Source organism: Leptopilina boulardi, unplaced genomic scaffold (genome assembly GCF_019393585.1).
Source record: "Leptopilina boulardi isolate dan_hultmark-lab unplaced genomic scaffold, ZJU_Lbou_2.1 LbouV2_78, whole genome shotgun sequence".
In the NCBI taxonomy this organism is placed as follows: domain Eukaryota; kingdom Metazoa; phylum Arthropoda; class Insecta; order Hymenoptera; family Figitidae; genus Leptopilina; species Leptopilina boulardi.
Window position 1 is genome coordinate 227,872 of NW_026138025.1, and position 24,465 is coordinate 252,336.

The window sequence follows — 24,465 nt, forward strand, 5'->3', positions numbered from 1 at the left end:
ATGTTTAAAAAAATTTTTTCTTTAATTTTAAACATTTTTATTTATCCAAACAATATTGATTGGATTATCTGATTTATTTTGTGATAAATAATTATTCCAGATTCTTGGAATATATATTTTTTAAAAAATTTATTTTTTTCAAAAAAATTTAATTATTTTTTTTTTTACTAATTTTTATACAAGATAAATAATTTAATTTTTTTTTAAAATATGATATAAATAATATTTATATTATATTATTATTACAAATATTTATTATATTTTTTTTAAAGTTAAATTATTTTCATTAAACAGCATCATTGACATTACCTTAATTTAACATAGATAATAATAATAATAATAATAATAATAATAATAATATAAATTAAATAATAAAAAACAAAAAAAAACTGTATTATAAAAATCCATTTTTATAAGGCGCGATAAAATATAATTTTATAAACAGGAAATATTTCATGTTTGTTTAAAATTTTTTAATATGTTATTAAAAATGTTAATTTAAGAAATTAATTTAAAAAACAAATGTCCTTGAGAAAAATGAGGACAATTTAACTTAAAAGCAATAATTATGATAATAATAATAACAAATGTTTTTTCTTTTAAATAAATAATTTAAAGTCAAAAAGAATAAATAGGGATAAATAAATAAATATATTAATTATAAATTCAAACAAGTTTATAATTGTCTTAGCATTTTATTTTCAAATTTATCCAAGTGTCTACTACAGCCATTATGGTTTGTTGTATTTTTTTTTTATTTGTTCTAATTTTTTTAAAATTTTTTTTACAGAGAATCGAAGAAACTCGATATTTTTCAGTTTTTATGATAATACTAATAATAATAATAATTATTATTATTAATATTATTTTATTACAATTATATAATAATAATAATTGTTCTTTTTTTTGTTTCAGATGGACACAAAAGGAATGTCAGAGAAAGTAACAGGTGGTTACAAAAAGTTTGTTTTATATTAATGATGAATAATAAATATAAAAGTAAAAAAAAAACCAATAATTATGATGCAAAACAAAATCAAAAAACAATAAGTCATTGAGGGATTAGAATTTTATGAGAAATAATTATTTTAGCTGAATTTTCATTTTTAAAATTAGCATTTAATAGAATTTATTTTTATACGCGAATTTTTAATTAACAAAATTTTTAGTTAATAAATTTTTGATTTGGTAAAATTTTTATTTTACTGCGTCATTTAAGTAGAAATCTGTTTTATCGACAGTCGGTATCTAAATTAAAACAAATTTTTTGAATGATACTTTAATTATAATTTTAACTACTTTAACCTTTAAGCTGCAGAATTGGTCGATATATCGACTGTTGGTAAAGTAGAAAATTGCATTAACGACCCCTGGTCAAGTAGAAATCTGTTGTATTGACTGTAAGTTTTTCAAATTAAGGAAATTTTCTTGACTGATACTTTAATTATAATTTCAACTACTTTAATTAAATGTGTAATATTTTAGACTACTAAATTTCTACTATATTGACCGCTGTGGTAAAGTAGAAAATTGCATTACCAACCAGTGGTGGTATCATTAAAGACACAAACCTGAATTATTAATCCATAGTTTGAATGACAAATTTGTTAAATTAAAATTCTCTTCAATAAAAAGTAATTTTATGAAAAATGACTAAAAATTTTGCTAAATCAAAAATTCGATAGTTAAAAATTTTATTAGATAAAAATTCGCGTATAAAAAGAAAAAATTCTTTAGAAAATAAAAAATTTAATACTTTCACAATTAGAAGGTAATATAGAAAAAAAAATAAATTAAATAAAATTTGATGCGTAGATAAATATTATACATGAATCTAAATATCTCGTTCTTGATTCTCTTTATTCAACAAATTACATGATAATTTTTTATAATTTCACTATTTAAATATATATATATATAATTTTTTTCTTATTGTTGTCACTGAATAAATTGTCTATTTTTTCATTAAATATATTTATATTTCCTTTTTTTTCTTCATGTATATCTATTATTTATTTATTTATTTATTTATAATATATCTTGTGCAAAAGGCGTCGTCATCGACTTTTATTTTCTAAAAAAATTCTCTTATCTAATGTGTGTGTAAAAAACATTTTTAAAAACAGAAACAACAAAAAAAAAAAAAAGAAAATAAATAAATGGAGAAATCGGTGCAAAAATCGTTTTCTTTCTAATTCTTCATTTTTGTGCTTTTTATTTCATCTATTTACATTAACGGGACGCGGGGCCAATAAAAAAATTTGCAATTCTCTTCTTTTCGCACTTTTAATTGAAAAAAAAGAAAAAACAATTTTTGTTTTCTTTAACGAAAAAAAAATACTTTTATTTCAACAAAAAAACAATGTTTTATTTTTTAATAAAAAATGATTTTTGTTAAAAAAAGAAATTTTCTTTTAATAAAAGTAATTTTTTTTAATAAAAAAAAAAACTTTTGTTTGAAAAAGAAATTCTTCGCTTAATAAAAGTAATTTTTTTTTTTGTAAGAAAAAAAAACTTTACAAAATAAAATTTTTCTTTTAATAAAAAGTATTTTCTTTCAATTAAAATTATTTTTTTTTAAATAAAAAGAAAATTTTTGTTAAAAAAAGAAATTTTTTTTTCTTTTCCTTTTTTTTTTGAAAGAGACAAAAAGAAGAAAAATAAAAAATGCAACATCCTGGAATGTTCAGTGCAAATATACATAGATGCTTGGAGCTTGAATACTTGGAGACATTTTCGTTATTTTTTTTTTTTTGCGCGTATTATGCACAATATTAAAATTAATTTATTTTCTATTTTTATTTAAATTTCATTTTTCGATATTTAAGAAAATTAATTAAATTAAAAAAAAGGGGATGATGGAGGGTAAAAGGAGGGAAGGACTTTCACAATATTGACGAAAGATATATATATCTTTTCGGTTATTATGTCATTCTTTCTTTTTTTTCTCTTTACGTTAAAATACCAAAAAAAAAAAAAAGAAAAACTTTTTCTTTATACAAAAGACTCATTTTTTTCTCTCCAAAAAAAAAAACAATTAATTGTACTGTTCTGGCAGGACATACGAAATATCGTCCCAAGGATGACGATAGAGTCCCTGTTTTAGCCTCTTTTGATCCATATAGTGACCTGAGAAAAAGAAATCAAATTTAGAAAAAAAAAAATTTCTTCACGGATAAAGAAGAAAAAAAATTTTCTTTTATATTTATATTTTTTTTTATTATTAAATAATATTTTTAATGTTAGCAATCTACTTTACCGACCGCTGGTAAAGTAAAAAAAAATGTATATTATCGACCGATGGAAATTACTAATTTAATTTATAAAAATTGGCAAAAAATATTTACTTAATTCTATTAGAATACTTTAAAAAAATTTACTTTACCAACCGTTGGTAAAGAAGAAATCTAAATTCTAATAAATAAAAAAAAAAGCAAAAATTAATATTTACCAATAAAACCAATGCTTCTACCAAGAACAAAAAGACTATTAATTGCTCCAATTTCAATGTATTCCTGTGCCTCCTCAGATGTAAATGAACCACTATGTCTCAACATATCAACAAATGCACTTGCAATAATTCCATCAACATTGAGAATTAAATTTGGTTTTTTACTTGTTGTTATTTTTTCAATTTCTAAAGCATAATTCACTAATGGAGTGGCAGTGAAATTTGCCAATACATATTCTTTTATTAATTTAACTCTCATATCAGGATTATTAATTGATTTAATACGATGACCAATTCCCATTATTAATTTTCCTTGTTTACGTGTATTATTAACAAATTCCTGTGGATGTAAACCAGCATCATATGCCTCTGAATACATACGCGCTGCACCATCTAAAGCGCCACCAAATCGATCGCCCTGGAAAAAAAAAGAATTTTTTTAAAAACTTTCAAAATTATTAAAATAGAATTTTTATTTTACAGTTTATTTTTTTAAATATCTTGTTTGTTTGGTTTCTACATTATCAACCGCTGGCAAAGTAGGCATCTACATTACCGACTGTCGGTAAGACAAGAAATCAGAATTACCATCTGTCTCTAAAGTAGAAATCTACATTACCGACTGTCGGTAAGGAAGAAGTTTAAATTATCAAACTATCGGCAAAGTAGAAATCTACATTGCCGACTGTCGGTAAAGTAGAAATCTGAAATACCAACTGTCGGCAAGGAAGAAGTTTAAATTATCAACTATCGGCAAAGTAGAAATCTACATTGCCGACTGTCGGTAAAGTAGAAATCTACATTGCCGACTGTCGGTAAAGTAGAAATCTGAAAACCAACTGTCGGTAAGGAAGAAGTTTAAATTATCAACTATCGGCAAAGTAGAAATCTACATTACCGACTGTCGGTAAGGAAGAAGTTTAAATTATCAACTATCGGCAAAGTAGAAATCTACATTGCCGACTGTCGGTAAAGTAGAAATCTGAAATACCAACTGTCGGTAAGGAAGAAGTTTAAATTATCAAACTATCGGCAAAGTAGAAATCTACATTGCCGACTGTCGGTAAAGTAGAAATCTAAAATACCAACTGTCGGTAATTTTGATAAAACTAAAAAAACCAAAGAAAATATAATAGTTTTCTCTAAAAAAAAAAGAAAAAAAAGAAAAGAGTGAAAAATTTTAAACTTACAATTGTTAATAATCCAGAAACGACGGAACTGACGAGATCTTTACCGGCTCGCGCGCATACAATTGTATTGTGTGCGCCTGATACTGCTGGTCCATGATCAGCAGTGAGCATAAGTGACATTTCCAAAAATTTACAATAAACCGGTGGCAAACAACGTTGAAACCATAATAATGAAACAACACCGCCAATGCCAACATTTTGTTTTAAAACTTCCGTTACTGGCATACCGGCATAAAGTAAATCCTGACCACGTTCATCACATATCGATGTCATAAATGAGGCTGGCTTACGAATTAATCCCAATTCCTTGAAGATTTAAAAAAAAAATTTTTTTTCAAACTCCAACGCCAAAAAATAATTGCAGCGGTAAATTTTTAAATTAAGTTGAAAAATTTATTTCTTTGATTTCATATATTTTTTTTTTTTGGTAAAACAAATAAAGGAGTGCAATATTAAAAAAAATATATATATATTAAATTAAACTTACCCTAGCCCAACTGTAGTCCATTGGTACTGTAGGTGGTGGTAATTCAGGTTCAGGAACAATTGTTCCCGCTTTAACAAGTTGTTGATAAACCGAATGAATAACATCACCAAGATTATCAAAACTATCAGGTACATAAGCGCCAGCTTCTTTGAGTGCAACATTTTTTGCAACAGCTGTTTCCATATTACTATTTGCTATTGAACCAGCGTGACCAAATTGTACTTCAGAATTAAACATACTTGCACATGTTCCAATACACCAGGCAATTAATGGTTTTGTTATTTTTTTTGTTTTCATTGCCTCACAAACTTCATATTCCTCAATACCACCCACCTCACCAAGTAGAACAATTAATTTTGTATCGGGATTATTTTCATAACGCATAATATGATCCATAAAATTTGTTCCTGGATAACGATCACCACCAATTGCAACGCCCTCTTGTACGCCATTTGATGCTTTTGAAATAATATTATTCAATTCATTTGACATACCACCGGAGCGTGATACATAAGCGACACTGAAATTTTAATTTATTTCTTTAGTTATCGACAGTTGGCAATGTAGATTTCTACCTTACCAACAGTTGATAATGTAGATTTCTACCTTACCGACAGACAGTTGGCAATGTAGATTTCTACCTTACCGACAGACAGTTGGCAATGTGGATTTCTACCTTACCGACAGACAGTTGGTAATGTAGATTTCTACCTTACCGACAGTTGGCAATGTGGATTTCTACCTCACCGACAGTTGGTAATTTAGATTTCTACCTTACCGACAGTTGATAATGTAGATTTCTACCTTATCGACAGACAGTTGGTAATGTAGATTTCTAACTTACCGACAGTTGGCAAATGTGGATTTCTACCTCACCGACAGTTGGTAATGTAGATTTCTACCTTACCGACAATTGGTAGTGTAGATTTCTAACTTACCGACAGACAGTTGGTAATGTAGATTTCTACCTTACCGACAGTTGGCAATGTGGATTTCTATCTCACCGACAGTTGGTAATTTAGATTTCTACCTTACCGACAGTTGATAATGTAGATTTCTACCTTATCGACAGACAGTTGGTAATGTAGATTTCTAACTTACCGACAGTTGGCAAATGTGGATTTCTACCTCACCGACAGTTGGTAATGTAGATTTCTACCTTACCGACAATTGGTAGTGTAGATTTCTACCTTACCGACAGACAGTTGGTAATGTAGATTTCTAACTTACCGACAGTTGGCAAATGTGGATTTCTACCTCACCGACAGTTGGTAATGTAGATTTCTACCTTACCGACAATTGGTAGTGTAGATTTCTAACTTACCGACAGACAGTTGGTAATGTAGATTTCTACCTTACCGACAGTTGGCAATGTGGATTTCTATCTCACCGACAGTTGGTAATTTAGATTTCTACCTTACCGACAGTTGATAATGTAGATTTCTACCTTATCGACAGACAGTTGGTAATGTAGATTTCTAACTTACCGACAGTTGGCAAATGTGGATTTCTACCTCACCGACAGTTGGTAATGTAGATTTCTACCTTACCGACAATTGGTAGTGTAGATTTCTACCTTACCGACAGACAGTTGGTAATGTAGATATCTACCTTACCGACAGAAGTTGGCAATGTGGATTTCTACCTTACCGACGGACAGTTGGTAATGTAGATTTCTAACTTACCGACAGTTGGCAATGTGGATTTCTACCTTACCGACAGTTGGTAATGTAAATTTCTGTCATAACAACAGTGGGTAATGCCCTCACCTGCATTAGCGCCTGTTGCTAAGACAGAAATTTACATTACCAACAGCTGGAAAAGTAGAAATCTACATTTATCGACTGTCGATAAAATAGAAATTTACATTATGCAAATTTTTTGTTTTATTTAATTTTTTTTTGTTGATTACCTTCCAGGTCTGTAAAGTTTGCTATGTAGAATATTGTCCATCATACCACCTGTGTTGCCAATTTTAAAACAACCAGGTTTAACGCCACCGACAGTTGCCGGTCCAATGATGGTAACATTTTTTTTGTGCGCTTCGAGAATTAATTTTCTTGTCATATTCTCAGGAATACCCTCGGCAATAATGGCAATAGTACGAATTTGTGGAAATTCAAGTGTCTCCATTGTACTGTCATAGGCCGATCTTAATGATGCAAATGTCACCATAACATCAGCGTCAGAATGTTTATTCATTGCGTCCTTCATTTGCTTATAAACCGGAATTAATATCTAGAAAAGAGGGGAATTTTTTTTTTAAATTCACGATTTTATGTTAAAAATCTACTTTACTGACCGCTGGTAAATTAAAAAAAAAGTCAGGGATCTATGTTACCGACGGTTGGTAAAGTAGAAATTTGAATTATTGACCGATGAAAATTATTCTAAATTTCATTTATACGAAAGGGCGGACATAATATTTACTGAATTCTATAAGAATATCTACCATACCGACCGTTGGTAAAGTACAAATTTGAATTATCGACTGATAGCAAATATTAATATGGTATATACGAAATGACAGATATAATATTTACTAAATTCTATTAGAATAATCAGGAATCTACCTTACCGATAAAGTAGAAATCTGAATTACCAACCGATGGTAATTATTATTTATTCCATTACAAAAACGCTGCAATAATATTTACCTAAGTCGTAAGTCAACTTGCCTTACTAAAAGACTATTAAAAATTATCAGGAATCTAGTTTACCGACTGTCGATAAAATAGAAACCTAAATTATCGACCGATGTTAATAATTATTTAATTACAAAATAGCGGGTACGATATTTACTAAGAACTATTTAAAAATCGTGAGGAATCTACTTTACCGACCGGTGGTAAAGTAGAAATCTATGTTGATAATTTTGAAAATTAAACCAGATTCACTTGAAACGTATAACTCCGAGGTTTTCGGGGCCGCTGAACACGAATTTAATGTCAGTTTTGTGAAAACTTTGCATTAAATTTGTCTCTAGAGAAACGCAACCTCCTTTTGTAAACTAAATTACCAAAAATAAATTGAAAGATAAATATATATATATATAAAATTTTTGTTCAACAAACCTCCTTGTGTCCCCAATAGAATTTTTGCTTATGATCGCCAACAAATGGATAGACAATGGCGGCAACCGATGGCTCTGCACGTCGGCAAACAAAATCAAAATCAAGCATACCTTGTACTGCACGATTTTGCATACCCCAAATAATTGATCGTGTTTTATTTGTAAATAATTGTTTTCCCATTGTTGAATCAGTAGAATCAGTTCTTAATGCTTTTAATTGTGCCTCCGTGAATGTTGTCGTCGACGACGACGACGATGATGATGATGATGATTCTTGAATTGATGTTTTTGTTGGTGCACTAGGTCCAACATCTTGACCCGATGGTAAGAGGAAATTTGCTGTTGAAAATTCTTGCGCTTCTGGATCGGGAATTGGTTTTGTACCAAGTGCCATTGCACAAATTGCCGTCATATGTGTTTCAGGTCCAAATACATGTACAGGAATTGCTAGACGTTTACCCACTTCGCGAATAATTCTTTTTAAAATTAAAAAAAATATATATTTATTTCTCCCCTTAGCGTTATGTTTAAAAATTACATTTTCTTTTTTTTTTGAATTGAAAAAAAACTTACCTAAGACCTTCTTGATAATTTGGTCCAGCTCGCCTCACAAATATTTTAATATTAAATTCAACAAGTTTTGGTTGAAATTCTTGTAGAGCTTTGACAATTCCTTTAAATGTGGATGCAACATTTGTAAAATTTGCAATACCACCGCCAATAATAAGAACTTTACCATCGGAATGTTTTTCCTTCGTCATTAAACTGAGAATTGTCTTTGCATATTCATAAGTTTGTTGTTCACTTGGTGCACCCGAATATTCACCGTAATTCGCTAATTCCGAAGTGCCACCAAGATCACAAATTGTGTCCGAATAAATAACCGAGGCTCCTAAAAAAAAGGAATAAAAAAAATATTTTTTTAAAAGTTTTAAATAAACAATTTTTTTTAGTAAAAATTTATTATCGACTGACGGTAAAGTAGATTTCTAAATTACCTACTGTCGGTAAAGTAGAACTCTATTAATACCGACTGTCGGTAAAGTAGATTTCTATTAATACCGACTGTCGGTAAAGTAGATTTCTATTAATACCAACTGTCGGTTAAGTAGATTTCTAAATTACCTATTGTCGGGAAAGTAGAGTTCTACTAATGCCGATTGTTAATAAAGTATTTCTCTAAAATGCCGACTGTCGGTAATCTATTTACAAACTGTCGAAAATAGAGTACAATATTTACAATCGTTAATGTAGACACTACTAATAACGATTGTCGGTAAAGTAGAGAAAATGTTTTTTTTTTAATATAAATACAAACCTCCTCCAGCAACCATTGTCCAAATACGTCCATTTGGATTTAAAATTGTTAATTTTAAACTTGCTCCTGATTTAGAATCAAGATCGGCAATGTATGCCTCTTCAGGATATGCATCACGTCCAAATGGAGGTGGATAATTAATTTCACCCCAATTTGGCTTACAAATAAAATCAGCGGTTGTATCTAATTTTGCAGCCAAATCCAAAATATAAATTGCATCATCAGTGATGACCAATGGATTTATTTCCAAATAAGTAAAATATAAATCAACATAAAGTTTATATAGCGAAGAGATAAAATCAGCGATTACTCTGAAAAGAATTAAGAATCCCATGGTTTTTTTAAAATGTTTTTTTTCTCATACCAGTTGTCGGTAATATAGATTTATATATTATCGACTGTATGTATTGTAAATTACTTACATTATCGACTGTAGGCAATGTAGGTTACCTACATTATCGACTGTAGGCAATGTAGATTACCTACATTATCGACGGTAGGTAATGTAGATTACCTACATTATCGACGGTAGGTAATGTAGATTACCTACATTATCGACGGTAGGTAATGTAGATTTAATAACATTTTTTTTGTGCAAAGAGTAAAAATAAAAATACTTACGTTTTCTTGTCATCTGTAATATTTATTAACAGTCGGCTTATTAGAGTTTTTTGATTGGGAGCATCAGTACCGACGGGAACTTCGAGTTTCAATGCTTTTGCGTCGACATCACCAATATCAACACCTCCCTCGTGATGAAATAAAATTGTGTCACCATTACGATTTGAATAAATGCAAACGTACGCCTCTTCTTCCTATTTGATTAAATAAAAAAAAAAAGAAATTCAAAAAAAAAATTAAGCCTCACATTTAAAACTTTGAAAAAACTATGATGTCGATAATGTAGAGACCCTTACTTATCGACTGTCGGTAATGTAAATTTTTTCTATACCGACTGATGGTATTTCACTCATTTTTGCTAGAAATTAATCATTTTATTTACTGTCGATAACGAAGAATCTCTAAATTATCGACGGTCGGTAAGGTAGAAAAAAATTTCTTCCTTATCGACTGAAGGTATTTGATTGAAATTTGTTTCTAAATAATAAAAATTAAATATTTTTTTTTTAAAATAAAATAATAAATTTTTGGCATTAAATAAACTTTTTTCTACCTGTTTATGTGGTATAAATGGCTCAATTATGAATAATTTGAGTTTTCCAGTTGCTTTGCCAACCAATTGATCATTATTCATACGTTCGGCTATCCATTTTTGAGCAGTTGGAAGATCAACGTTAACTTTAATGAGTCCCAATTTTCCTCGTCGTTTAATTAATTGATCGGGTTTTACAACGAGTTTTTCAGTTTTTAACCAGGGATTTTCGGCAATTACATGTGGCCAATTTGTTTTTTCCGTTATTGAAACAAATTGACATTTTGCCGCTTTTGTGCCTGGCGTAAGTTTTCGATTTATCAAATCTTTACCAGTTGCTTCTTGAATTGCTTTCGCCGACATTTCTCAAGTTTTCTTTATGAAAAAAAAAGACGAGAAAAAAATTAAATAAATTTTTATTTAATAATAATAATAAAAATAATAATAATAATAATTATTATTATTATTAAAATTTAGAATATTATTAATTCCAATGGTTTATTTTGATTTTTATCAATAATAAACTAAATACTATTAACATCTGTTTTACCGACTGTTAATAAAGTAGAAATCTAAATTACCGACGAACGGTATTATCTTTATTATTTTAATTTGTTTTATTAATAAACGAAGTAAATACTTATGGCATCTGTTTAACCGGCTATTAATAAAGTAAAAAATCTGAATTACCGATAAAAGGTATTTTTTTTAATAGTAACTAATTAAATACTTCTAACATCTGTTTTACCGGCTGTTAATAAAGTAAAAATCTGAATTACCGACAAACGGTATTTTCTTTTTTTTTTAGTAATAACTAATTAAATACTTATGACTTCTGTTTTACCGACTGTTAATGAAGTAAAAATCTGAATTACCGACAAACGGTATTTTCTTCTTTTTCTTTACATTTTTTGAAACTTTTTTTTTAAATATAATAAAACAAAATGTTTAAATAGTTAGAAAATAAAATTTTAAAAAATAATTCCCAATTAATTAATTTAATAAATTCGTCAAATAAATTATTGAAAAAATTTTAATTATTGAAATTTCAATTAAAAAAGAAAGAAATTTAAAATTTTTGCAAACTCAGTTATAAATAGAAAATTATTAAAACATTGGAGCATCATTTTTTCGTTTTTTTAAAAAAAAGTTTTTCTTTAGAAAAAAAAAATTTTTTTTTTTTCAAGATAAAAAGAGTGAAAATGTTAGTAATGCGTACAAGTAAAATAGAGTCAAAGGTGATAAAACTCCTGTGTATATAAGTATGCCAAGCTCATTCATAAAACATAAATATACCAATTGACAAGAATATTTTTTTTCACTTTTCTCTTCTATTTTTCTTTTTTTTTCATTAATTATTATGAAAATTATTTTTATTTGAAAAAATTTTTTTAATTTAAATATATATTTTCGAGAAAAAAACAAAATTTTTTTACTATATATTCAAAGAATAATTTTTTTATGACTTGAAAAAAAATTGTCTTCCGGTTATCAATATTAAAAAGTTGTAATTCTGCATAATTTGCATTAATTATTATATAGTAAGAAAAGAAAAAGAAAAAAAAAAGAATATGCCAAAAATGAAAATAAAGATAAATAATTTATAAATGAGAATTAGATGAAATTATAATTCATTAAACTCTTTTGAATTAAACTAATCGTCACATTTTATCGTTGAGGAATTAACGTCATTGTGTGAAAAATTAAAATTTCATTTATACACACGTTGTTTTCGTCATAGTTATATATTTTCTCTTCCTTATTTCTTTTTTTTTTTGTATTATTTTCAATGATTCTTGCAAAAGAATTCCCACGATTTTTTTTTATTAAAACTGTAAATGACGTTTTTAGTGTGATTTTTTTTTCCTCTGCATTTTTAATTCAATAAATTCAATTATAAATAATTAGAAAGAAATTTTCCTTTTTAAAAATAAAAAAAAAAAGAAAACTTGTTAGAAATTATTTTTCCTCCTAATATTAAAATTTTTTGTTGCAAATTTCTTCTTTTTTATATAAAAATTTAATTAATTTTTTTTTTTTTAATACAATTTTAACATTAATTTTTGAATAAAAAAAAAATTAAATTTTTTTTTCAAATAAAAAATATTAATGTAAACTTTTCTTTTTGAATGGAAACAAATAATAATTTTTTTTTTAAATTCTTTTAAAATTTTTAAATTAATTAAAAAAAAAATATTTCATATACAATAATTATTTAATTAAATAATAAAATAAATAAATAAAATAATAAATAATAATAAATAAAATTTATAAAAATTTAATAATTTTTTTGTATAATATATTTACTATTATTATTAAAATTATTTTTTTTTATAATTATTATATTATTGTTGTTATTATTATTATTATTATTATTGTTATAATTGTTATAATTTTTATTATTAAAATAATTATTATTAGTAAATTGAATTTTAAAAAGAAAAATTTCTAAATTTAAACATACAAAAATTGGCCTCAATTTATTTCGTTCGCTGGGTCAAGTTTAAATTCCTTGAAAAGAAAAAAAAAAAAAAAAAAAGGAAACCCAAACTTAAAAAGCCTAAAAGTTGATTGACCGCATTCCTTTGAGGGAAAAGTTCCTTTTCTAACTGATATATTCGAAATAATTTCTCGATCTTCTATTCGAAAATTTAAATTACAATTATATTTTTTAGAAAACAATTTTTTTTATTTCCTTTTTTTAAAACTTTCATTTAAATAACAAAATTAATAAAAAAAAAAACAATTTTTTTTTATAGTAAATAATAATTTTTTTGAAAAATTATTTTTTGTTTTTTTTTTAATAGTAACTTATAAATAATAATACTAATAATTATAATAATAATAATAATAAAAATAATAATTTCCGTATTGTTTATTAAATTTTTTTTTTTAAGAAATGCATAACAGACAGAAAAAAAAATGCTTTGTTAACGGAATATTACGTGTTGACTGACGCAGGGAAATTTTTTTTTTTTTTCATCTCATTTTAACGATAAGAATTGTACTAAAAAAAAAAAAAAAAAATATTCAAAAATTTCAACAAAATTAATTAAGTAAAAAAAATAATTACTCTATATTAGGAATTGTTTGAAAATTTTTTTTTTTTAACAAGAATTTTAAAAAAATATTAATTAATTAATAATAATAATAACAATAACAATAACAATAACAATAACAATAACAATATCAATAACAATAATAATAATAACCAAATAATTTATTTATTTGTAGTTATTTTAAATTAAAATAATGTAATAATAAAAAAGGTAATTATGCAGTTAATTATTAAATTATTATTATTAATTAATTGATTAATTATGCAGTTTTTTTTTTAAATCGAGTTTTCCCTAAAAATAAAATTTTAAATAAAATTAATTAAAATTTCATTTTTTTTTTTTTAAAAAAAGTTTGAATAAGAAAAATAATAATTTTTATTTATCTCCATATATATTTCGTCACTATATGAAAAAAGAGAAAAAAAAATTGTCGTCAAATTGATGTCACGTGACGAAACACGTGTTATATGGGAAATTTTGAGAAATCAATTTATAAAACAAAAAAAAAATTTTTTTTAAACAATAAAATGAATAAATTTATTAATATAATTTATTTTTTCTTTTTTTTTAATAAAAAATAAAAAAATAAATAAATAAAAAAATTGAATAAATATATAAATGAAGGTTACATTTGTAAGGGAAAAAATTACGAGAAAAATATAAAAGTGAAAGCTCTAAATCTGTGTCTATTTTTGTGTGTGTCTGTGTGTCAATGAAACAAAAAAAAAAAATTCTATTTGTCTGCCTTTCATTTATCATGACTTTGTAATTAACATTCATTACTTTGTAATTATTATAATAATTATTGTCACTTTAAAATTTCATTAAATTTAATTATTTAAAAATTTATTTTTCAATTTTCCCAATAAAAAATGAAAATTTATATACAAATTAGAAACAAAATTTTCTCTTTCTTCTAGATAAGGAAAAAAAAAATACTGAAAATATTTTTAAATCTAAAAAAAAAAAAGAAACTAAAATCACTAGAAATATTTTTAAATATAAAAAAAAATGTTACTAAAATCACTTAAAATATTTTTCTACTAATAATTATTTTAGCTTTTCAAAAATTAGAAAATTATTTTTCGAAAAAATAATAAGTAAATTATAATAATAATAATAATAATAATAACTAAATGATAACAATAATAATTAATTTATAATAAAAATAACTAAATTATAATAAATAATTAAATTTAATAATAATAATGAGCGCTCATAATAATGATAGTAAAAAAAATAATAATAATAAGTAATTAGTTATAATTATAACAATATAAATAAATATAAAAATATAAATAAATAAATAACAATAATTAATTATTATAATAAGAAGAATTAATTAAAATTATACCAAATAATAATTTTTAATTCCACTATTAATAATAATAATAATAAATCAATTAATAATAATTAATTAATAACTATTTAATATAAATATAATTTTAAGAAAAAATTATTTTTAATTTTTTTCTTTTAAATCGATAAATTTTTTCCCTTTTTTTTCCACTTAAAAAAACGACGATTTTCACTTTTGTTTTAATTTTTCTTTTTTCTAAAAAAAAAAACACTTATTATAAAATGACACTTACTATTAAATCAAACGTTAAAATTAATTAATTTTTTTTTCTCTAATTAACGGACGGATTTTAAAGTGACAGGCTTTTCGAAATCGAACGTCCAACCCGTCGAGTCGTTTGTAATAGACTGAACATTTCGTTCACAATGTAAGGCATAATATATATATATATATATATACAAATACGTATATATACACACACACTAAATAGGCACAAGAAAATTTCATTCACACGAAATATCGTACGATTCGAATATTAATATATAAAAATTTGACTTTCTCTCTATTTAAAATTTTGTTTCTTTTTAAAAATTAAAATTAAATTTTTATTATTATTTATTACATTAATTAATTTATTTATTTATTAAAATTTATTAAATTAATTATATTCATTACCTTAATTAATTATATTTATTGCATTAATTAATTAATTTATTTATTTATTAAAATTTATTAAATTAATTATATTCATTGCCTTAATTAATTAATATTTATTGCATTAATTAATTAATTGATTTAATTATCTGGCAAATTAAAAAAAATAAATAATTTATTAATTGAAGATTAAAAAAAAAAAATTTTTTTTTTTTTTTAATAAAAAGTTAAAATATATAAAAAATGAAATAAATTAATTAAATTAACATAAAATATATTTAATAATATTATTAAAATTATATATTCAATAATTAGAGAAAATTAATTTTAAAAAAATCTAAAGTACGTATAGAGAAAATAATAAAAGATAAAAATTAAAAACTAAAAATTTTTTTAATCAAAAAGAAAATATTTTCTGTGTGAATCGTATTTTTCTTTTTTCTTTTTTTTAATAATTTTGCATAAACAAAAATTGAAAAATTTGCAGAGTTTCATTTTTTTTTTTTTTTTTTTGAATAATATTTGTGAAACGATTAGTAGATATTTTCTATGAATAATAATAATGTCCACATAAATACTTAAGTCAAGGTCTTTTTATATATAAAGAGAGAGAGAGAGAGAGAGAAAGAGAGAGATTAATTTAACATTTGTAATATTTATTTCTAATGCAATCTACCATAAAGAATAGTTAATGTAAACATTTGTTATAATTTACAATTTGCATTTACCATTTTTTTTTAAATCAATAAATCAAATGCAATTTTTTTTTTATTATTAATAATATTATATTAAGAAATCGATTTTTTTCCCCTATTTTTACACACATTGTATTTAACTTCGAGAAATTAATTTAATTTAATTTTCCCCACTTTTTTTTTTAAATATGTCGATTATTTTCTAATATATCGTTTTCAATACTTCGATATATCGATTATTTTCTCGATATAACGATTATTTTTCAATATATCAATTACTCTTCTATATTTCGATTATTTTCCGATATATCGATTACTCTTCGATATTTCGATTATTTTTCGATATATTAACTATTTTTCGATATATCGATTACTTTTCGTTATTTCGATTATTTTTCGATATATTAATTAATCTTCGATATTTCGATTATTTTTCGATATATCGATTACTTTTCGATATATCGATTACTTTTCGATATTTCGATTATTTTTCAATATTTCGATTATTTTCCGATATATCGATTACTCTTCGATATTTCGATTATTTTTCGACATATTAAATATTTTTCGATATATCGATTACTTTTCGTTATTTCGATTATTTTTCGATATATTAATTAATCTTCGATATTTCGATTATATTTCGATTATCTTTCGATATATCGATTACTTTTCGATATTTCGATTATTTTTCGATATAACAATTATTTTTCGATATATCGTTAATAGTTCGATATTGATATATATAAATTTATCCCTTTTAATAAATCGATTATTTTTCAATATATCGATTACTCTTCGATATATTGATTATTTTTATATATATCAATTATTCTTCTATATTTCGATTATTTTTCAATATTTCTATTATTTTCCGATATATCGATTACTCTTCGATATTTCGATTATTTTTCGTTATATTAACTATTTTTCGATATATCGATTACTTTTCGTTATTTCGATTATTTTTCGATATATTAATTAATCTTCGATATTTCGATTATTTTTCGATATATCGTTAATAGTTCGATATATATATATAAATTATCCCTTTTAATTAATCGATTATTTTTCAATATATCGATTACTCTTCGATATATTGATTATTTTTCGATATTGATATTTATGATTACTATTATTTTTTTTATTATTATTATTATTATATTAATAATAATATTGATTAATCGTTTTAATTAATAATTAATAAAAAACGATTAATATTTTATTTTCATTTTAAGTTAGTAATAAAAAAAATTCACTACAATGAATAAATTTCAAAAAAATTAATTAACAATTATTATTTAAATTATTATTATTATTATTTAATTTAAAAAATATTTCTATATAAAAATTATGGAATACCAGCACAAAAAATAATAATAATTTTAAATATGAAAATTCATATTTATGAATAAAAAAAATATGTTTTGAAAAATAGTTTTATTTTTTCTTTTTTTTTCATTTAAATAAAAAAAACTTTTATAATAAGTGTAATGCCACGTGTTGATAAGATCTATAACGTACGTTTGGCTTAAGTTATCATTTACATTGTGTCTTTATTATTTAATCGGTATATCAATGATTATTATTATTATATAACCGCGCGCGCGCATTTGGTGCCGCTGACCGAGTCATTTTTTCTTTTTTTTTTTTTTTTTTTTTTACAATCATTTGAACGAAGAGAAAGAGAGGGATAAAAAATTTTAGAAGCATAATTTGTTAAACATAATATGTTTAAGTGACGTTAGTAAAATATATATAAATATATTTATTTACAAAATTAGCTTGAGATAACAAAATATAGAAAAAAAAATTAATTTTTGTCTACGAGAAAACTTTTTTTTTTTTTTTTTTTTAATATTTATTAGCGAAATTATTTTTATAATAAAAAAAAAAAATTGAAATTAAAATTTCTCTCTTTAATTGTAAAATTTTTTTTCACAAATTAAAAATAAATTAAATTAACAATTAAACAAAAAAAATTAATCAATTAAATAATAAAGTAAAAATGAATTTTAAATGAAATAAAATAATTAATTAATTAAAATATAATTTAAAAATTGAAAATCGATTATTGTAAAAATATATTATATTATTTTATTGATTATATTATTAATTTTTTTATTACTATATTGATTACTTATTTATAATTTATTTATTATTTATTTATATTATTTATAATATTTATTAATTAACAATTTTTGATTATTTTATTTATTTATTTTAAATTGTTGTTGGGTTTACAAAATTTTTTTTTTGTTTTTATATTTTTTTTTTAATTTTAATTTCTTATTATTATAATTATTATTATTGGTTCTTGATTATTTTTTTCTATTTATTTTATTATTGTTATTAATATTTTTTTTTTTTTTTATCTAAAACTCCAACTAATTTCAAATGAAAAAAAAGGAAAAAAAATTGTTCAAGACAAAAATCTCACGAATATCAAAGTTCAATTATTATTATTATTATTATTATTATTATATTCAAATGAACACATAAAAGAGGCAAGTAGAACTCTAATTAGAGGATACTCGAGAAAATCGATTAAGACAGAAATAACTTTTTCCTTCTAAATTATATTTCACCGTTTTCAATTCACTTTTTTTTCAAGTTCTTACAAAAAAAAAAAAAAAAAAAATACATTTTTTTCTCTTTTATTTTTTGAGTCAAAATTATATACCTATTTTTTTCATTCGTATTTAAATGTAATATTATTAAATATTTTCTTTTTTTTTATTATACAAAAATAAAAATTAATTTCCTTTTTTTACTAAAACAAAAATTATTTTCTTTTTTTACTAAAATAAAAAATTCTTTTATTTTTGAATTTAAAAAAATTCTTTTTATTTTTTAATTAATTTAATAAAAAAAAAATAAATAAATTTAATTTAATTTTTAATTTGTTTTTAAATAAAAAAAATTTTTTCCTAAAAAAATATTATTTCTATATATATATATATATATATATATATATATATATATATATATATATATATATATATATATATATATATATTTAAGAGAAAAAAATGTACAAAAAAAATTCAAAAAAAAAAAAAAACAAAAAAATAGGAAAAATTGAAAAAAAAATCAAAAAATAATAAAAATCAAAGATAAGAATTATATATAGTGATATTAATAATGAATATTACGTTTTTTTTTCATTCTTAAGGTCATGGCACTTCGATTGACATTAACACACAACTGATCGTGACATATGACTATTATGACCTGATATTTATATATATATATACGATTTATTAGAATGTGTGTAAAAATTTTTTATAATCATTATTCTCTCATTTTTGTGTGATATGTTAGATGAATAAATTTATATGAGGAAAAATTAGATTAAAATCTAATCAATTATCTTTTTTTTTTTTTTAATAATAATTCTTTGGTACAAATAAAAAATAAATTAAGAAAAAAAAATTTATTTCAAAACCCGTGTACGCTCAAATAAATAATAATAATAATTATTTCTATTTTTTTATTTTCTAAAATGAAAATAAAAATAAATATAATATATTATTTATTTAATTAAATAATAATATATTTACTATAAAAAATATAATATAATAAATAATAATATAAAATATATTCAAAATATAAATAATTAAAATAGTAAAAAAAAAAAAAATAGAGAATTTTTTTATTTTCAAATTTTTCAGTGACTCCACCTAGATATCTACTTTACCGACTGAACAATAATTATGCGCGAAATTTTAAAATAAAATTTAATATATATAAAAATTTAAAACAAATTATTATGTATTAATTAATTAATTAATTAATGATTAATTTTAATCATCTTAGAAGAATTTTTAATCACTATTTTTTTTTAGATAATTTATTTTTTTTAATTTCAGTTAAACTAATTTGATAAAACAATATAAATTATAGGGTTTTTTTTTAAATTATTATTGCAACACTGTTTGCTTCTATATAAGATAATTTATATTAATTCTATTTGTAATTCAGTAATTTTTAAATTGAATTTTTTTTTTTTTTATTTCAAATGATGAATGTAAAAAATTAGTTTTTTAATGTAGAAAAAAATTAAAATTTAAAAATAAATTTAAAAAAGAAAAATTAAAAAAAATAAATTATAAAAAAAAAAAAATGAGAAAACACTGAAAATGAAAATTGTTCACTCAAGAATTTAGAGTCTCTTGGAAAATATCATTATCTGATAATGAAAGGGACTTTCAAGTTATTTTTAGATGAATACAGCGAGCGAGCCAGAGAGAGAGAGAGAGATAGAGAGGGGGGGGGAATTATAGTTCCAAGAATGAAGAAGCAATTCGTGACTTTTAAAATATTAAAATTTTCATTTTGCAAAAAAATTTATTAAAGAATAATTTACATTTTTTTTTCTTTTTGTGTGCCAAAGACATTGTTTCATTTTTAATATATAAAAAAAAAATTCCAAATTTTCAAAATCTATTTATTTATTTAAATAATAAAATAAATAATATAATATAAAAATAACATATAATAATTATTATATTATTATTATATTTTATTATTATAATTATACTGATTAATATAATAATAATAATAATAATAATAATAAATTTTTTTAAATAATTTTTAAAAAAAATTGTTCTCGTTTTAGAAAAATTAATTTTTTTTTTTATTTAAATTAATTAAACTATGAAAAAATTATTTTTTGTGAAAATATAAATTAATAAATAAATAAATATTCAAATTAGGAAAAATATTTTTTTTTGAGGGAAAAGAAAATATAAATATTCGAATAATTTTTCTTTTTTTCTAAAAGTAAGAAAACAAAATTTGTCACGTGAGAATAGCCTGACTTTGTATCCAATCAATTCATCATCATCTCTCTTTTTTTTTTCTCTCTGAATTGAATTTGACCGAAACGAAGCTTAGACCTTGACCTCTCTCTCTCTCTCTTTTTTTTTTCTTTCTGTCTCTCATTGACGACAATAGAAAAAAAAATAAATAAATAAATAAAAATTCAATTTTACTCGATTCTTAGGGTACCAAAATCAAATTTTTTATTATGGAAAAAAAATATATATATATATATATATATAGTAGTGCATTTAACAAAATGTATATTGTATATTTTGTTGCGCAAACGAATTTGCATTTGCGGTGTCATCACAGAAACCACATTACCAAGAACTTATCGAAATTTTTTTTTTTTTTTATTTTTCACGAAACTGCTTTTTTACTAAAAAAAAAAAATTGCTAAAAGAAAAATTTCAAAATGAAAAAAAATTTTTTTTTAAAAATAATTAACAAAATAAATAATAATTATAATAAAACATTTAATAATCATAACAAAATAATTAATAATTATAATAAAATATTTAATAATTATAAAAATATTTTATAATTATAAAAAAAAATTTAATAATTATAATAAAATATTAAAAAAAAAAAAATTAATAAAATAATTAATTAGGTAATTAATAACAATTATTTATTTATTTGAAGCATAAACGAATTTCAAATAAACCCTTTGTATAAATAAATAAATAATAAAATAGTTAATAAAATAATTAAAAATAATTAATTAATGAAAAACAATAAAGAAAATATTTTTAAAAAAATTAAATATTTATTATTATTATATTATTATTATATTATTATTATATTATTAATATATTAATAAAAATATTAAATAATATTATTATTATATTATTAATATTATTTTAACTAAATATTAATTAATTTACAATGTAATTTAAAACTAATAAATTAATAAAATATTTTAAAAATTATTAATTAATAACGCAATTTGAAATTAATTAATAAATATAATAATTTAAAAATCAAAAAAATTTAATAACAAAATTATATTTTATATTATATAAAATTATAATAAAAAATTATATATATATAATAAAAAAAATTATATCAATTTAGTAAATAAAATAATTATTTTTAATATTGGTGAAAAAAAAAAATTGTAAATTATAATTCGAAAATATTGTATAGAAATAAAATAATAATAATAATAAAAATAATTTCGAAATAAATTGAATTTGAAAATTTAGAAATGTTTTGATTAATAATAATACTAATAATAATAATAATAATAGCAAAAAAAAACAACAACAATAATTTGAATAATAAAATTTAATTCTAATTATTGTAACGAATTATTTCATTTAAATTTAATAACAGTATGAAAGAAAACTTTGACTAAATTTAATATATAAACAACACACACACACACACACATTGTCAAGAGATTAAACAGATTTAATTCTCTCTCCCCCACTTCCGGTTAGTAAAATTGTCATCAATTTATTTTCAACGAATTGTAAATTATTATCCCTTTTTTTTGGGGACAAAAGAAAAATTCAATATTATTACGAAAAAGGATAAAATTTGAAATAAAAAATTTGGCAAAAATCGATCAAATAAAAAAAACAATTACACTGAATTTTTATCAAATGTAATAAAAAGGTTTCATTTTCAAAAACTGAAATAAAAAATTAAAAAAAAAAAAAACCACCCTAACTCCAAAAAGAAAAAAAAAAAGAAAGTGAGGTTATGTTTTACGAAATTTCCCCCCGGCGATCGTTATATGAAATAGAAATTTTTCAAAAACGTTTTTTTCCTCCATCGGAGAATTGAAATTATTTAGTTAATTTTTTTCCTATATATGATAATTATAATATTGTAGATCGTGTAAATTATAATTTAGAATTTTAGATTTGAATGAATTTTTTTTTTCAAAACTAAATTATGTGAATTATAATAGAAAAAAAAAAAATCCTCACGAGAAAGAAATATTAATAAAGATGCAAAGTTGTTTTTTTTTTGAATGCTTTCATTACGATAAAATGAAAAAAAAATTTTTTTTGTAAAAGATTTGAATAAATAAAAAACTTACCGTTGCTTTTTTTTTTAATTGAAAAAAAATGTGATATCCGAGCAGGTATTTTTCGATTTTTCACTGAATTTTCTTTGTAACAACGACAACGACGATGAAAACGCGAGGGAGGAACGGAGGGGGGGACACAAAAATTACAACCACAACTAACGAATTCACAAGAGTTACTACTACTCGAGTCATCGAGAGATCGGAAGATTCGATAGTGGAGGGGGGAACTTTTTCCCTATAGCGCCATCTTTATTGGTTTGCGCGTATGCGCACTAATCCACGGCGGCAAATTAAAAATTCATTTTTTTTATTTATTTATTGCAAATATTATTTTATTTTATTAATAATTAATATTTAGTAAATAAAAATTAATTTTTTCATCAATAAATATGTATATAAAAAAAACACTTTATTCTGCATTTCCCAAAAATATTTTTAAATTCTTTTTCTTTTTAACTTTTTTAAAAAAAATGTTTTAAATACAATTTTTTTTCTTTTTAATTAAAAAATTTAAAAAAAAATTGTTTTAAATAGAAATTTAAAACTAAAAGTTACAAATAAAATTTTTCAAAAAAATTTTTTTTTTTAGAGAAAATTTTCTGTTTCTTCATCGTATTAAAAATATAGAAACAAAATTGGTAAAGTGAAAATATTTATTTAAATGAAAATATTCATTAAATTTGGTCCATTTTTTTTTCTTCTTTTTTTCTAATATACAATATTGGTAAATAAATTTTTTTTTTTATAATTTTCGATTATTTACACAATAATTTTCAATAATAAACAATAAAAAAAAAAAAAACATTACAATGATTAAAAATTATTTTCCATTTTTTTTTTTTTATCTACATTTTCATTTATACTAAAAAATTTACATCATTTTTTTTTTATTATAAAAAAAATATATATATATATTATTTTCATCTGTAAAGAAAAATTGTTGTTTCAAAAATTATTAAAAATTTTTTTTTTTTTTTTGTGGCTATTAAATTAAATAAAAATCAAAATTTTTTTCCCTAGGAGAAAAAAAAATAAAAGGAAAAATTTGTAAAATGAAAATATAAAAAAATGAAAAGAAAACAAGAAATTATTTCTATTCAACAAATTGCACGTGAAAATTACAAGCTAATAACAATTAAAAAATAAAATTAATTTAGTAGTATAATTAAAAAATAATTAAGTAATTGCTATTAAAAAAAAAATAATTAAGTATT

At 21.9% G+C, this 24,465-nt stretch overlaps 1 protein-coding gene across 2 annotated transcripts; it reads right to left on the reverse strand.

The window, feature by feature from the left end:
* Positions 1–1,841: 1,841 nt before the first annotated feature.
* On the reverse strand, positions 1,842–23,434 carry LOC127290654 (ATP-citrate synthase). Of its 2 annotated transcripts, none has more exons than XM_051319385.1 (11): positions 23,261–23,434; positions 10,694–11,047; positions 10,141–10,334; positions 9,520–9,830; positions 8,775–9,093; positions 8,203–8,677; positions 7,041–7,366; positions 5,129–5,648; positions 4,642–4,947; positions 3,452–3,869; positions 1,842–3,129 (listed from the first exon to the last, which is right to left on the reverse strand). In XM_051319385.1, exons 2-11 carry the CDS (start codon positions 11,033–11,035, stop codon positions 3,038–3,040), a joined length of 3,303 nt encoding a protein of 1,100 aa, XP_051175342.1. In that variant the 5' UTR covers positions 11,036–11,047; positions 23,261–23,434; the 3' UTR covers positions 1,842–3,037. The 2 variants fall into 2 exon arrangements, with proteins under 2 accessions (XP_051175342.1, XP_051175341.1); XM_051319384.1 differs by lacking the exon at positions 23,261–23,434 and adding an exon at positions 15,324–15,480.
* Between the last annotated feature and the right edge of the window lie 1,031 nt (positions 23,435–24,465).

What these genes read in the sequence shown, in the direction of transcription:
- LOC127290654 (XM_051319385.1), bottom strand. Translation starts at nt 11,035, where the DNA reads ATGTCGGCGAAAGCAATTCAAGAAGCAACTGGTAAAGATTTGATAAAT. An exon ending in CATTTATACCACATAAACAG is followed by an intron (nt 10,335 to 10,693) that starts GTAGAAAAAAGT and finishes TTAATCAAATAG; the next exon opens with GAAGAAGAGGCGTACGTTTG. An exon ending in GACAATGGTTGCTGGAGGAG is followed by an intron (nt 9,094 to 9,519) that starts GTTTGTATTTAT and finishes CCTTTTTTTTAG; the next exon opens with GAGCCTCGGTTATTTATTCG.